Below are 16,715 nucleotides of genomic sequence, written 5' to 3'. Positions count from 1 at the left end.
GAAAATATGATAAAACTTCAATATTTTGTGGTTAAAGTATAGTGGTGATGGGTCCCAATTTTTGCCGTATGGTAAATCAGATTTAATTATGAAAGGTTCATGGACAAATAATTATTTTCTGTGCGCTCCTCGTTGTTGTTGTTATTATTTTGGTTTTTAGGAGCATTAGCAACTAAGGTCATATTGCTCCGGGATATGCGGTGGTCATTCCCTGACCTTTCTGCATCCTCCATATTTGGTGGTGACTGGCTCGAACCCTGGTCTAATCAAGAAGTGTGTGCTATGCACTGCTGCTCCTTCCCACCTGGCTACGGAGGCACCTATGTGCTACTCAGCTAAGCTTTCAGGAGAGCTAAGTAACTGACTAATAACTGTACACATCGGAAAAGAATACTTTTACCCAGAAATATTTTGGTTTAACATTTTACTCAATCTCTTGCATTAAATAATTTGTTTATGAAACTTTCAAAAAACATACTCACTATAAAAATATAACTTAGTAATATTATCAGCAAATTTTTTTGCTAACTATAATGCATTGTCATATACAAGGGCTGTTCAATAAAGAATGATCATAATTTTTCATGAGCAACAATACTGCTTGTTATTTCTAGCTGAGCTACAGACTTTAACACCAAACCAAAGTGCATCACATACCAACTATGCAGATGACTCATGTGCACAGTGTGACTTTGACAGTCGGTCAAGTTTATGCCCGTTCAGTTTTGCCTATGTAACAATGAACATAACAAGCAAGGAACAGTATGCTGCTCTCACATTTTGTTTCCATCTTAAGAAAACATCAGCTGAAGTGCATGAAATGTTAAGAGGCTTATGGTGAATCTACACCTCCACATCGCTGCTTGCATGTAGTTTAGAATGTTTAAAGATCGATATGATTAAATCAAAATTAGCAGTCCTGGTGCTCCAACTATTACACTGCTTCTGTAATAGTGAGAGAAGGTTGTCTTATAAATAAGGCAATTGGCTGAGATGTTGAGAATATTAGTAGGAGGTGCATATGGTATTCCCCATGACCATTTTGCATATGACATGTTTGTGCACACTAACATGTCATATGAAAAAATTCTGATTTGAGCATATGACATGTTAGTCTGAGCAACAGCAAGTTCGCATGGAGATTTGTCAGGAGTTGCAACAGATGATTACTAAGATGGTAAGGCTTTGCACAAGGTGATAACAGCAGATGATACATGGCTTCATCATTTTGACCCAGAGAGTAAGCAACAACACTGGAAGTTTATGTTATCGGCAACACCGAAAAAAGCAAGTTATGACTTCTGCAGGAAAGGTTATGATCATACTCTATACTAGGACTGGTACACGTATGGTAAAGTTCTGTAGTAAGTTACTATAGAACCGTAACACACACACACACACACACACTCACTTTGTGGGATCACATTCGTCACAAATGATGACAATTGCATGCAGGTGGGTGAATGTTACATCATGAAAATGCAAGACCTCACATTGCTCGTACTTAGCATTAATGTCAAATGTGTTCTCATCCTTGCACCCTGTGATTTTTTTTTAATTTATTTCCAAAGTTAAAGAAGGAGCTGCAAGAAAAACATTTCCAGTTGTCAGAAGAAAGTGTGAAGACATTGGAGGCAATTCTCAAACATGTCAAAAAATGGTTTCCACCATGTTTTTGAAGAATGGCAGAAACACTGGAGTAAGTTGAATTTAATCAAATGGGGACTACTTTGAAAAGGACCATCAAAATATGGATGATTAATACAGGTATATTATGAAAAAAAATTGATTATTCTTTATTGAACAGCCCGTGTGCATTTGGAAAGTAATATTTAGTATCTCTGAAAACAAATACTTCAATGAAAATTTTAAAAAAAAATTTTTTTTTAACTTGGCTACAAAAACAGTTGAACCAATTAATCTTGTTGAAATGCAATGTTTTAAAGTGTAATTTAAAGTTCATAATTCCTGAGGCACTGAAATTTCACTTAAGTGAAATGAAATTTGTACCTTTGACAACATTTTAACACTTAACTGAACTTACATCTGTGAAAATCTGCTGAAACAACATGTAACAGAAATCATTAGAATTCTTCATTTTTATATTCTTATCTAAAAAAAAAATTCCTCAACTTAAGGCTTTCCCATCTTACTTACTAAAAAAGTAAATTAAAAACAGTACATGCTGTAGTTTTTTAACCAAATCAGTACACTTAAAAATAAAAAGAGCAATTTTTAATTTTCCATTATTAAACATACTCATGTTTGGAAAAAAAAAAAAAACATTTTTGGCATAACTGTAGTATCAACAAGTGCTGTGTTATATCATATCAACTGCCTGCAGGTTGCCAAGTAGGTAGGGCAAGTTGGTTACCTCAATCAACATTAAACTACACATAAATAATTCCCTGATGGTTCAATATTTCTGTTTTATAAGGAATTTCTCTCCTAAATATAAACATTAAATTTTACTCTATTTTTCTCATGGAAAAAAACATTATCACAATGCAACAGATGAAAATAGGTTAACCTCTGGCTCTAACAGCCATGAACGGACTGCTGCTATAATGTTGCACTTGTGATAATAAATGAAATTTCATATTAACTTAATCGGTTCATAAAAATACTTCTACCAAACAAGAAACAGTACAGACTATAATTCACGAGTATTAAACAATATAAAATAAATAACTGCATGATTTTACATATATTTTTTCTTCTTTCATTTTCACTTAGCCTGTCTTTCAAAACAATTCCAATCCCCCCCCCCCCACAAATTCACTGTTACTACTGTAAAATGCAGGATACCAAAGCACAGAATGTTAACACAATTCATTAAAAATTATCAGCCTGCATACTGATAAAATGCAGGTCACTTTTTTCAATCTCTAACGTGTTAACTATTATAATAGAATTCTAACAGAAATGCCATCACAACTGAAATAGGATCTCACAAAAAAATAAAAAAAAGAAAGAAAGAAAGAAAAAAAAGTATTTTACAACAGATTAAGCTGCTAAGGTATTTATCTTTAATAACAATTATATAACTTGTAGTTACAGAAGAAAAAAAATTAAATTACTGAAAGATAAAATGAACTGCAGTATGCACTGGATTAGATATCAAATTTTAAATGTTCTCTACATAATATATTTTACAGATTTTCAAGATAGCTTTTATCAAAAATTTACAATACACTAACAGATACACACAAGAAATGTGTGCATTATTACAAGCACAAAATCTTAACAAAGATAAGATTAAAATACTAAGCATTTAAAAAATTCATAAATAGAAGTTTGTTTGTTTGTTTTTTTACCAAAATTAAACCAATTATTATATGATACATGACATGAAATATAATTTGTACCAAATTGTAAGATAAATTTATACAACAAAAACCATGCAAATACATGGAAAAACTTTTGATTTACATGCTTCTATAGAAATATTTAATATCAAATATGATTCCATATAAATTCATGCCAATTTCATTTATCCAAATTTTAGGACTGAAGTAAAATTTATGGATATTAATAAAAAAATAATAATAAAAATAGTCATGCTAAAATAAAGACACTGCTTGTGTTAAAAAAAATCATTTATTTGCAAAGCCAATTTTGATATTTGATTACCAGAAAATTACAAGCATGACATCAAAAAACTGTTGGCCAGGATAAATGACAACAAAGTGAAGAAATCAGAACAATCATAACAGTTGGCTGATAGACTTCTTACTTCAAAATAGATATAACTATGATTAGATCCATCACAGGGTTAACAAAAACATTTAATATAATAGAAAAACAAATAAACACCAGGCATTTTATCAAGCACAGAAAGCAAGATGCCTGAATGTTTGATTTAATATAAAAGAATACTTTGAGTCATGGAAAGTATCCACAATCTTAGTACTTTTATATAATCTTTTAAGTTGAAATAAATATTACTACTACATTTAGACTACTAAGTGAACATGCAACAAGTTTTAGCAGTTGGAAGTTTTGAAGAATTAATTAATAACATATACATTAAAAATTATGTTCTCAACCAAAGAAAATGAAATGAGTATAACTTCTATTTATGATACAATATATAAAATTGCAAATATCACCTACTCTTCACAAAAGTTACAAGGAAAAATTATACAAACTTATTTTCATTTCTGAAATAAAAATAACAAAAAAAAAAAAAAAAAAAAAAACAATTTCTAAGTAGACGGGTTAATAATATACAAAAATTGCTTCAACAGCTTGAAAAATTTAAGTATGAAAGTCATTTTATTACAAAATGTATAACTGGAAGCAACTACTCACCACCATTTTAACAATACTAGCATGAAAATGACATGCCAGAAATTTATATCATCTAAGTAAATGAAATATTTCTAAACTTTCAGAAATATTTTTTCACAAGTACTCATTTGAATGAGATTCACTGCAATCGATATTCTATCTCAGGTACTAAAACCCTGCTTATTTTAACTTGTTTTTTTATCACTTTTTTTTATCATTTAAAACAAATAATTATCAACAAAACAGCTTTGAATTACATTATTATTACTTTTTTTTTTTTTTCCAAATTCAGAACAGAAATTCAAAATATAAACAATATTCATCTTCCAAATGTTCATTTACTCAGTTTATTGGCTCCACATAATTTGCTGGAAGCATACCACTCTGTCCTGTACGTTCCACAGTGCCAGTCATCCATCCATCATCAATTGGATTACAATTCCCAATAATGTCACCATCCAAGAAACTAACTTCATCTGAATCTTGTGCTGAATAGTCATACATGGCACGGAAAGAACGCTAGAATTGTAAAAATTTACATATATTCAATTAACTGTATGCTAAAGAATACTATAAAATATTTTCTTACATTAATAACTAAATCAATATGCTCATTCTTGCTCAGTGTTCAAGTCCTAATTTCATGAATTGATGACATAACAGCTAGTAGTATATGGTTTGTCATAATATTTTACTGTTGTTGTTTTTTTTTCACCTTTTATCTTGGTATTAATATTAGCAACATGAATCAAGGAAGCTAAGCTTAATACAGTACCATCCATAAAAGAAAAAAATGTATTTTATTTGCCTATTATCCTTCCAATAATTTCACAAACTTCCTTTAAATTTATTCAAACTATCCATTTCCACAACACTAGATGGAAGTTGATTTTAATAATTGCTGGCAGAAAGCAAATTTCTGCAATTATTATTATTATTATTTTAATTTATGTTCTGTGTGTGTGTGTGTGTGTGTGTGAGAGAGAGAGAGAGAGAGAGAGAGAGAGAGAGCTAAGAAAGAGTAAAGATGATATCAGTATTTTACTTACCCTTTTGAAGCGTTAAATAAACTTCGATTCATTACATTTCAATTAATTCACTATGCAGATGCCTAGTTTCCAGAAATGCAATAGCTGGAAAACTAGGATAAGAATAGCTTTTTTGGTAAGGATCTTTTGTGTCCCAAACTAGTCTTGTTGTTCTCTGCACCCTTTCCAAGAGAACTATGTCCTTCCTAAAATGAGGCCTCCAAACTATATGTAGTTTTCTAGATGTGGTCTAACCACTGCATTACAACAATAGAATAATCACTTTTGTTCCTACTGGCAAAGTTCCTGTATATCACTGACAGAATTCCATGAGCTGTTCTAGCAGCCTGTTTGCATTGAAAATTCGCACCAGACTATGCAGTTTTACCCCTAGGTATTTTTCCTTACCAACTATCTTAAGTTTATGCTATCACATGCAGTAACTTGTATTCATCAATGTTAAATCCTCAGTTGCCATTTTTCGGTCCTGCCTAATTTATCCAGGTCTTTTTCAAATAATACACTCTAATTGCTATCACTAACTATGCTGCAAACTTATACATTTAAATTGTTATGCTTTCCTCAATATTGTTAATAAATACTGAAAATAGTAAGGAATTCAGTATCAAATGCTGAAGGACTCCACTAATAACAACAGCTCATGAACAGTAGTATCATTTAATAACCACTTTTACCCAACCAATTAACAATCCCTTTATCCACAGCAGTAACTTGCCTACTAGTGTGTCACTCTGCTCCAAATTTAGACAGGGTGGTTATAAAGTTCTTTCCCACTTTCTCATTACAAAAAGGAACGACTGAAGGATGAGTGGTCTTATTTTATATCAAGATAAAACTTGAAGCTGTAGGCCTAACTTATGTAATCAAAACCAGTCAGTTTCATTTCAAAATTCTGGCTGACTAAAGACAAAGCACTTTGAGGCTTTATTACAAGAGCGAAATTTCGAACTAATTTTTATTGTTTTTAACAAATCCTGCATATATTGATTACAATGGAGGAGGAAAATTACTTTCCGATATGCTCTACAGTTTGAGTTACTAATTTTTAAAGGTGGGAAAGGATTTTAACTCTTCTGCAGAGAAATCAAATTTGGGTACAGTATCAAAAGTTTGCTGAAATCCAGGTATAATATTGGTGTACTTGTCCAGCATTGATGACAACTTTTGGATATTTCCATTTTAGAAAATTCTATATATATGCAGTAGAGAGAATTTATTGTAGTCAATTTGAAGAGGTAAGAGATGTGGTTTACCTTGTCATATTTTAATAATGTCATTATTGTGAGTAAAGGTATGTTTTTCATCCAACATGTGCAGGGCCACATTTACCCTAAGGCACATCAGGCTGGGGGCCTCACTCTAAAACCTAACTCCTCACAAACAACGATATAAAAAAGTCTAGTTATAGTTGCAAAATAAAACTTATTTTTAAATATTAAATTCAATATAAAAAAACTAGTCTCTGAAAAATTTGTGAGGCCTCCTGCCTCCATCTGAAATATTGTCTTATCGCATGGCCATAACTGATTGAAGTTAACCGTCGTTCGTACGCACACATAACGACTGAGAGTTTAGTTACCATTAGTATTTGGTTAGTATTTGTATAGCAGTATACGAGTACATATACCTAATCATATGGTTAAAGTAGCTGTCGGAGTCAGTAAGAATATATTTTTCAATTAAATTTATTATTATTTTAACAAAACTAAGATTTTTTTGTACAGAAAAATACTATTCTTTCTCTTTTTATATTTTTTAGCTTTTAACGTAATTATTTTTAATTTGAATTGGTTTCTTGATCTTTTCGTGTAATTTTTATAGTGAGTACTAAATTCTTGAGTATTTAGATCTATACTTATTTCTTTATGATTGTATGTAACAGTAATATAGTATGTAAAAGTAATTATATGTAACATATAAAGAAATAAATATAGATCTAAAACTCAAGAATTTAGTACTCATTATAAAAAATTATTTTTAATATTTTGGATTTAATAAATATTTATTTTTCTTTTAATAGTAACACATGTAACGATGCCAAGAAAGTTTGAATCCAGAGCTAATAAAAGAAAACAACTCAGAGAAAAGGCAAAACAGCTAAATAGTCAAAAGGGGGCAATTTTGTCTTTCTTACATCCTTCTGAAAATGAAGAATTTCATAGAACTGAAGATGTAACTCAAATTACTCAAAATGAAAGTGAAACATTGTTATCAGTATCAGAAGACAAAAAAGAAGAACATCAAAATAATGTGCACAATATAGTAGTAAATGAAACAAATCAACAGAATTTAAGAAAATTTTCAATCGGAGTCTGTGCTTACTAGAAAGCAAGTTATCTCTCACCCTATTGATATAGCCATGTGGCCAATTAAGTATTGATGAAAAATTTATCAAGCCTATTTTAATAAATAGGACTCAGAATGTTGGTAAAATCGAAAATTTAAAAAACAGAATACACAGAACACAATAGAATATATGTCAGAAATGTAAATGAATCAACATTTTTACTGTAAAAAAATGAATGGTACAAAGGAGAAATGAGAGTGGCTAATTTTTTTCAGAAACGAGCAAATCAATTTACTGCTTTGTTTGCAAATTGTTTTCTAAGTCAAATAATAACTTAATGAAAGCTTTTTTAATGACTGGAGAAATATAATGCAAACCTTATGTGATCACGAGCGTTCTACTGAGCACATTTGAGCAATTAACCCCTGGGGCTCACATCTGGTGTGTATGGGCTTGGCACACCCAGGGTCCTCAGCTGGATATCATCATTCTTCTCTTTCTTGGTGATTCCCTTCTACTTTTGGCTCTCTCTCTCTCTCTCTCTCTCTGTCTCTCTCTCAGGGTTTTTTTTTTTCCTGGTGCAGCATAAGCCTCAGGCTTCCTCGCATCATATGGCTATTACTACTACTACTAATAATAATAACAATAATATGAACATATCGCAAAAGAAAGTCAAGTTCTTCAAATAGTCATATTGATTCTGAATTGATGAAACAAATACAATCTGAAGAAAATTATTGGAGAGAGAGAGGTTTTAAAAAGAATAATAGCTACTGTTAAGTTACTGAGTAAACGGGGACTATCGTTTAGAGGCAATACAAATATTTTTTCTGATTCTTGCGGAAATTAATTATCATGTCTACATTATTTAAGTGAATTTGATGATTTTTAAAATATCACATTAAAGTGTATGCCAACTGTGGTTCTGGCAGATCAAATTATCTTACTTACCACACTTGTGATGAATTCATAGAGTTAATAGCTAATAAAACAAGAGAAATATTAATATCGGAAATTAAGGAAGCTGCTTATTTTGCAACAATACTCAACTCAACACCAGACAGTGCCCATATTGACCAACTAGCTATTATAGGTATGTTACAGCAAATTCTGACATTAGAGAAATATTTATTGGGTTCATCAGTATTACACAACATAATTCATTATATTTAGAAGAGGTAGTATTAAAAAATTAGAAGAATTATCTTTGGATAAAAAATGTGCAGAGGGTAAACCTATGATAATGCTGCCAATATGAAAGATGCCTATACAGGTTTACAAGCTAGGCTGAAAAAACAGCCCCTCTGCACATTACATATCATGCTGTAGTCATTCCTTAAATTTAACTGGCAACTATGAAGCGCAATCTTGTCCGGAAGCAGTGCAATATTTTTGTTTTGTTCAAAATGTATATAATTACTTTTCATCTTCAACAAGAAGATGGGACATACTCCTTAAACATTTAGAAAAAAAAAAAAATCTTTAACAGTTAAGAGACTAAGTGAAACAAGGTGTTCCGCAAGAGCTGACGCTATATTGGCATTGAAACGTGGATATAAACAAATTAAGGAGGCATTACTTGAACTATCCATTTCTCCTTATGAAAAACCTATTTCTTAATTAGAGAGCTCATCACTAGCTGGCTGAAATTTTTGACAATCTAGACAGCTATTTTAACAATTGTGTGGGACAAAATTTTACAACGAATAAATGTGACTAATAAATCTCTACAAGATCCCGATATGGATTTGATATTAGCTAATAATTTGTAGTCTTTAGTTGGTTTTATTTTAGATATAAGAAATAGTTTTTCTCCTTTAAATGAAGAAGTGAATTTATTAACAGATGAGACAATTTAAAGATGGGAAGAAAAGAATGAAAAACAGAAAAAAAATTGTGATGAAGTTTCACAATCTGACGATGACATATTACATGGAAAAGAAAATTTCAGTGTTAATACAGTGGATTCCGGTTATTTGGGACACCGGTTAATTGGGGCAAATCTTAAAAAACAGAAACCAATTGAGAAAATAGCCAGGGTTCACTTCGCTTAATTGGGACAGCATGCCATTTAATCAGGGCAGGAAACCGCAGTACTGGAGATTAGCCTACGATTGTCTCCGATGGTACCACGTGGTTCAGTCGAAATTCTGGAGGTCACAACCATAAAACAATTAGCAGTCACCTGTTTAGGCTTTTCTGTTAGTGAAATCTATCATAAACGGACAGTCAACTTGATCTTACTGAATTTGCGATAATACCGACAGCTGGAATTCTATGGGTTATAATGGTGAAATGTGTTTACACTTCCATGAAATCTTCAATCATATAAAAAAATTAATTTTCAGATCTTCTCTTCATTCCTATTTTTAAAGCTTTGTAACTTGTTACTCCGTTCTCACTTGCACGTATCGTGTTACTTGCAATTTGTGTGTGCCGTGTTCTTTGTTATTGATTGCTCATCTTTTTACTGTTTTAAATTTTAACCTCACCCACAAATGTCAGTGAACAGAAATGTCAACTAGTTCGTATGTACATATTACAGTACGTATTAATTATTCCGATTATCACGTATATTCTTCCGATTTTCACGTATCATTTAATTTTTTAATTGGTAAGGTAATAAAGGGTAAATCTGTGCTTAATATATCTTTACTTTTATAGCCTGTGGATAATATTCCTCCTATTTTCTCTAATTAGAATCGCTGTTTAATAGAATTAAAATCAATTCACAAACGTGATCACAACGACCGGCGCTTACTACACATCGTATAATGAACGGTACTTCACTATGGTAAGTTCGTCATAATGTGATTTGATTGTACAGTGAACTAATTGTAAAGTGTGGGGGGGGGGGTACGTTGTATTTTTAACTATTTACGTGAAACTTCGGATAATTGGGGCAGCCACTTAATCGGGCCAAAATGCACTAGTCCCGATGTGTCCCAAATAACCGGAATGGACTGTACTTTCAATGTCATTTGTGATAAGCTAATTTTGGAAATTAACGAAAGGACAAAAAGATATTTAGACATATTTTTAAAGAAAGATATAGATCAAGACAAATACATGACTAGTATTAACAAAATTTTACAAACTTATAGGACTGATATTGACTCGGAAAAATTTAATGACGAAATTGAGCAATTTTTAATGATGAAAGAAGACAATTTTTCAATTAAAAATATGTACCAATTTATAAACGATGGATTAAGGTCTATCTTCCCGAACGTAAAAACTATTTTAAAAATATTTTTGACTATGCCTATTTCAAACACAAGTGCTGAATGCTCATTTTTGGTGTTGAAACAAATTAAAAATTATTTAAGAAGCAACTCGCACCAAAATAAAACAAGTGACCTATCGTTATTATTCATTGAATCAGATGCAATGGACTCAATTACTTATGATGATATTATAGATATATTTGCTAAGATCAAAGCCAGAAAAAAAAAAAAAAACTTATTTATTTTTTTTTAAATTTAATACATATATATCAATGCTGTGTTATTTTTATTTTATTAAAAATTACACAGCATTATTTTATTAAAAATAACACAGAAATGTCGACTTTTATTTTCAATAAATTAAAAAATATATTTGTGAATTTGATTAACTGAAATAAACACTTGAAGCAATTTTTTTTTTTACTTTGTATTGACTTGACCTGACCTGACCTTTTGGGGCCTCATAACTGTGTTGCACCTAGGGCCTCCAAAAGTGTAAATGCAGCCCTGAACATGTGAGAAGTATAGCAAAATTCAGCCAATCACAGAGATTTTCATTTGCTTTATTGGCAGAGAAAGAACGTTCTGCAGCTCTTATCAAGCATCATATACCATTCTGTGATTCCACATTTTCAAGTGCAGTGATTCCACATTTTTAAGTGTCTCAGAACATGAAAAAATTTACACATTACCACTATTTTTTTCTAACTTATGACAAAGGCTGAGGGTGTTCGTAAATTTCTTATTCCAGTTTTCATTCACAAATTGTGGATTCATAATTTGCAAATGTGGACCATTCACAAATTATGAATGATCCATGACAGGCGATCTTCAAACTTTGTCCAGTTACTCATTGCTGTAAATTTATTTTATTTTTTTTTTTATTTATTTTTTTACTATTCTTTGCATTTTGTTACAATTTGACAGAACGAATTTTATTATTCTGATGTCAGCAATTTTTTTTTTATAAAAAATTTGTTGCTGGATTATTTACAGATCTTATAATATGAATTTGCACTAATCACTCAGAACTCTTCAACTTCCTTTCTTTGAAGCTTTTGTGATCAATGGCTCAAAGATGCTAAATATAAGAACTGGCTCTGCAAATTAGATGGTGATTATTTAAAACGATTTTGTAAATACTGTAAATGCACGCTGACCATCAAATTAAGTGATATTGAAATTACATAATAATCTTTTTGGTTTCTTGGGTAAATTTCTAAAAATTCCAAAGGATGAGTTAAGAAAACACGCTGAAAATTTAGAAACCGCACTTTCAGATGCCAAAATCATTGAGGACAACGAATTGGTCAAGTCTTGTGAAGGCGACAAATATTGATAGCCATATTATAGTGGAGGAAATGGAAGCACTGAAACCAATTCTCCAACAATCATGCTTTGAAAATCCTTTAAATATTTTAAAATTTCTCACAACTAATGTTCTTGTTTGTTATTTGGTTTTTAGGAGCATTAGCAACTAAGGCCACATTTCTCTGGTGATATGCAGTGGTCATTCCCTGACCTTTCCGCATCCTCCGTATTTAGTGGTCATGGGCTCGAACCCCGATCTAATCAAGAAGCGTGTGCTACGCTGCTGCTCCTGCCCACTTGGCTACGGAGGTGCCCACAACTAATGAAAGAGCCACTGGATTTCCGAATTTTATTCATATCGCTGAGGATATTTTTAATGATTCCAGTGATGGCAGCATCAGAGGAAAGAAGCTTTTTCCGATTAAAGTTAATTTAAACATACGGGAGGAAGACGATGCTTCAAGAGAGACTCAACAACCTTTTGTAAAAGAAGCAGCAAGGAATTTAAATTTTGAGAAAGTTTTGAAAGATTTTGCCAATAAAAGAGCAAGAAAAACGTCCTTCTGATTAGTTTTCTTTATATTATCAAAATGTCTGCTCAATTGTTAATAAATTGTAATATAAAAATAACAAAGAATTATTGTTTTAGTTTTTAATTTTTTCAAAATATTGAGGGGTTAATATTGAATTTTTCAAGGGGCCCTGCCAGCATGCTCCGACTGGGCCCCACATTTGCTAAGACTGGCACTGGGCATCCACATGTATTTTATAGATTGTGCTAACAGATACAGAATAAAAGAATATAAAATAAAATAAGACTGAAGTGAATAAAATGAAAATAAAGTAAAATGGAGAAAAAATAAAAAACCAAATGAAGTAAAATCATCATAAACCATGACATTATTTTTCCAAGGAGCACTGGCATACTTTATGGGAACAAAAGTATTTCAACGGTCACAGAATTCAGTTTATGGATCAAATAGTATTCATTACTTTTAACGCTGAATGAAAAATGGTTATGTCACTATTTTGACAAGACACATACAGGTAAAAAACCAAGAGTTTTAATTACTGCTTGTTGACGGTCAACACATATGTAGAAAATAAGAGCATGTTAATGTGCAGACTGCTATGGTATAATAGGTTATAAGCACCCCTGGATGTTGGTAATCAGTCTAGTTAACTTTGACAGGAGGCAATGGTTTATGGATGATTTTACTTAATTTTTTTTTTATTAAATTATTTTATGTTCTCCTATATCAACATTGGTTAGAACAATCTATGAAATATATTTTATATATTTTTCAATTCAAGGGGGATTCTCTCTTTCTTTGTCTCCTCCACCCTCCTTCCCCTAATATAAATCTGTATCCACTCATCAAGAGCGCCCAATTTTCTTTTGGATGCACAGCTTCTTCTGATAGCCAAATCCTTGTTAGAAACCTTTTGCTACAAAACTTCCATTTTTATTTCAATATTTAATGTATTCCATTTTTTTTAAAATGCTATATCTGATTTTTTTTACTTACTGTTTACAGTATGGATGGTAAGAACGTGTATATACAAGGTGTGGCTATTAAACAATGATGCAATAAAATAAATATAATGAAATATTTTGTATATTAAAAGTTATCTGCTTCAAAATAATTTCCTTTGGTTTGCACACGCTGTTCCTCACATTTCTTCCAAGAACAGAAAGATTTCTGGAAGTCATCTTCTGTAAGCCCCATTTAACATGTATTTTTTTCCTGAATGTCTTCAGATGACAAAAAATGGATTCCATAAAGAAACACTTCGGTTTAGGAAAGATAAAAAATTCACGGGGGATAGTAGAGTGCACGTTCACACACGGTGATTTTTTTTGGCCAGAAACTGGTGAACAGAGAGCATATTGTATGCTGAAGCACTGTTTTGATGGAGCATCCAACCATCCTTCCACAATTAATTTGGGTCTCCCTTCTAATTTTTTCACACAACCTTGTCAGAACTTCAATGTAGTATGTTTGATTGACATTCTGATTTTGTAGGATGTATTCCACCATAATAATTCCTTTAATATTGCAGTAAACAAAGATGGTTATAATATTTGTCTTTTAGTTTCTGGGTCATATAGGAACAGCCAACTTTCATTGCAAATAATTACAGTACTCAAATTCTTACCATTTTTTTTCAAAATCTTCACAAACTTGGAGTCTTCTCATTCACTGATCTTCATTCAAAACTTTTGGCATTATCTTGGCGCACACACTTTTCTCATGACTAACTTTTCAGTTAAAATCTGTCTAACTACTTCTTTGTCCATACTGAGTTGTGAGCAACAATTACTTCTAATCATATCCTTATTTGGACCACATTTTCATCAGTTTGTGGATATTGAACAACTTAGTTGTTGATAATTTTTGACATTCTCTCTTCCTTCTGAAAACATTTTATGACATTCATATATGCAAGCTCTCGACAGTATTTTCCCTATAAACTCAAGGTAACAACAACTTTCAGTTGGTGTTTTCTCCAGTTTTGTTAAAAATTCGAGGTTGATTCATTCTTTAATCTGTCAGTTTTTCAGCAAACTGCAAAAGCAGAAGGTAATGAGAATCTGTCTCACTGCAAAGTGAATGAGCATGTTGGATTGTAACTTGGCAGTGAACTAGGGAAAGGTTCAAGGGCAACTAGTGTGATTTTTTCACATGTGGCACTTGGTGGGTAGTGGCTGAATGCACAGTATCATTATTTAATAGCCATACCCTGATACATAAACTGAAATGCTTTATGGGTTTTATCCTCATGCTGTAGGAGAATTTCACAATGTACAAGTTAAGGCGAACACATCATATTAGTACACAGCAAAAACTAAATTTGCAAGAACGGCATCGTTTAAGTTAAATCTCATATTGTGAATACCTTCACAACAAGTTGTCATGATATTGCACTACTTCGAATAAGTAACACTTCACCTAAGGAGAAGACTATTGTTACTTATTCTCAGTGGATGCCACCACCCAGACAGCACCGTTTCGGGGCTATTTGGCCCTTCTTCGGTGGGTGGGTGGGTAAGGTACCCTGGTGATGCAATGATGACAAAACAGTTATGAAGTATAACTCCACAATATGATAGATGCCTGACGGTGTACAAGATAAATTTAGACTGAAATGCTTTAATGGCTTAAGCCTCGTGCTGTGGGGGAATTCGACAATGTACAAGTTAGTGCGAATGCATAATATTAGTACACAGCAAAAACTCTAAAATTTGCAAGAATGGCATCGTTCTTGCAAACCTTGAACGGCATTGCTGAGAATAAGTAACAATAGTCTTCTCCTTAGGTGAAGCGTTCGAAGTAGTGCAATATCATGGCAACATGTTGTGAAGATATTCAATATGAGATTTAACTTAAACGATGCTGCTCTTGCAAATTTAGAGTTTTTCTGGGTACTAATATGATGCATTCGCACTAAATTGTACATTATCTGATGTATATATTAACTACAGTCAAAACTGGTTATAACGAGCATGGAAATAACGAGATCACAGCTGTAATGAGCAAAAACCCATAATGATTTTAATTTACGCGTATTCCCATACAATCACTCACTGTTATAACGAGTGTACTACACAGATATACGAAACAGATTTTGGTAACTATGCAAAAATTCTTAGTTGCTCAGGTTCTCAGAAAAACCCAATTCTTGGAATAGACGAAAATGAAAAGGGCGACCTAGCTTTATGACCACCTGCATCTAATTAGCAGCCAGTTTATGACCTTGTCCTACTGGGATGGGGGCCTATACAATAGTGAATTGGCATTCCACTTCTCACATTACCCTATTTACAGATTGTCTTGTATTCACTGAACCATAAATTTATTTCGGTACTTCTAAGAATTTTAGAAACCAGACTTCTAGGAAAGTTGCATGCTTTTCGGGATGTCTAACATTGTATGCATTTCGTGCTTCTAAGAACTTTGTATGCAGATCACGTTATCATTTTAAAAGTAAAATCAGTTAGAAACGAACCCTTGCTTCGGAAACATGTCTACTAATAAAAGAAAATGTCTCTCGATTCGTGAAAAAAGTTGAAATTATTAATGAGTTAGAACGTGGTGCAAAAAATGTTGAAGTGCGTAAAAAGTTTTCTTTCTCCTCTTCAAGTGTATTGACATTGTAGAAAAATAAAGATGTTTACAAATCAGCACTGGAAAAGGACATAAATGAAAGGGGAAAAAAAAAAAAAAAAAAAAAATTTAGAAAGTGTGAGGTTACAAATGTTGAGGTATCATTGCTTCAACGGTTCACCACACAAAGAATGATAGATTTTCAATAGATGGCCTGATGTTGAATGCTCAAGCAGAAAAATTTGCTAAACAATTTGGATGCGATGATTATATGGGTAAGAACAATTGTCTAGATCGATTTAAAAACTGTCGCTTATGCAAAAATTAGTGGAGAATCTCAATCTGCAGATCCAATAATGGCAAATGAATGGATTGACTGTGTTTCGGCAGGAATCAGGAAAGATTTCAATGCAAAGACATCTACAGCAGTTGTGCTACT

The 16,715-nt window shown here is 32.1% G+C and overlaps 1 protein-coding gene across 7 annotated transcripts in view; it reads right to left on the bottom strand.

Annotated features, from left to right (window-relative positions):
* Positions 1-4,230: 4,230 nt before the first annotated feature.
* Lasp (LIM and SH3 domain protein Lasp) overlaps positions 4,231-16,715 on the bottom strand; it is a 280,500-nt gene continuing 268,015 nt past the window's right edge. For all 7 annotated transcript variants that reach the window (XM_090388896.1, XM_090388900.1, XM_090388895.1 and 4 more), the window contains one exon: positions 4,231-4,812. In XM_090388896.1, the coding sequence (XP_090245022.1) occupies positions 4,636-4,812 (177 nt within the window). In that variant the 3' untranslated portion in view covers positions 4,231-4,635. The remainder of the gene's footprint in view (positions 4,813-16,715) is intronic.

Source organism: Mastigoproctus giganteus, chromosome 14 (assembly GCF_048544385.1).
Source record: "Mastigoproctus giganteus isolate SK-2022 chromosome 14, ASM4854438v1, whole genome shotgun sequence".
NCBI lineage: Eukaryota > Metazoa > Arthropoda > Arachnida > Uropygi > Thelyphonidae > Mastigoproctus > Mastigoproctus giganteus.
This window is presented reverse-complemented; position numbering and strand designations above follow the sequence as displayed.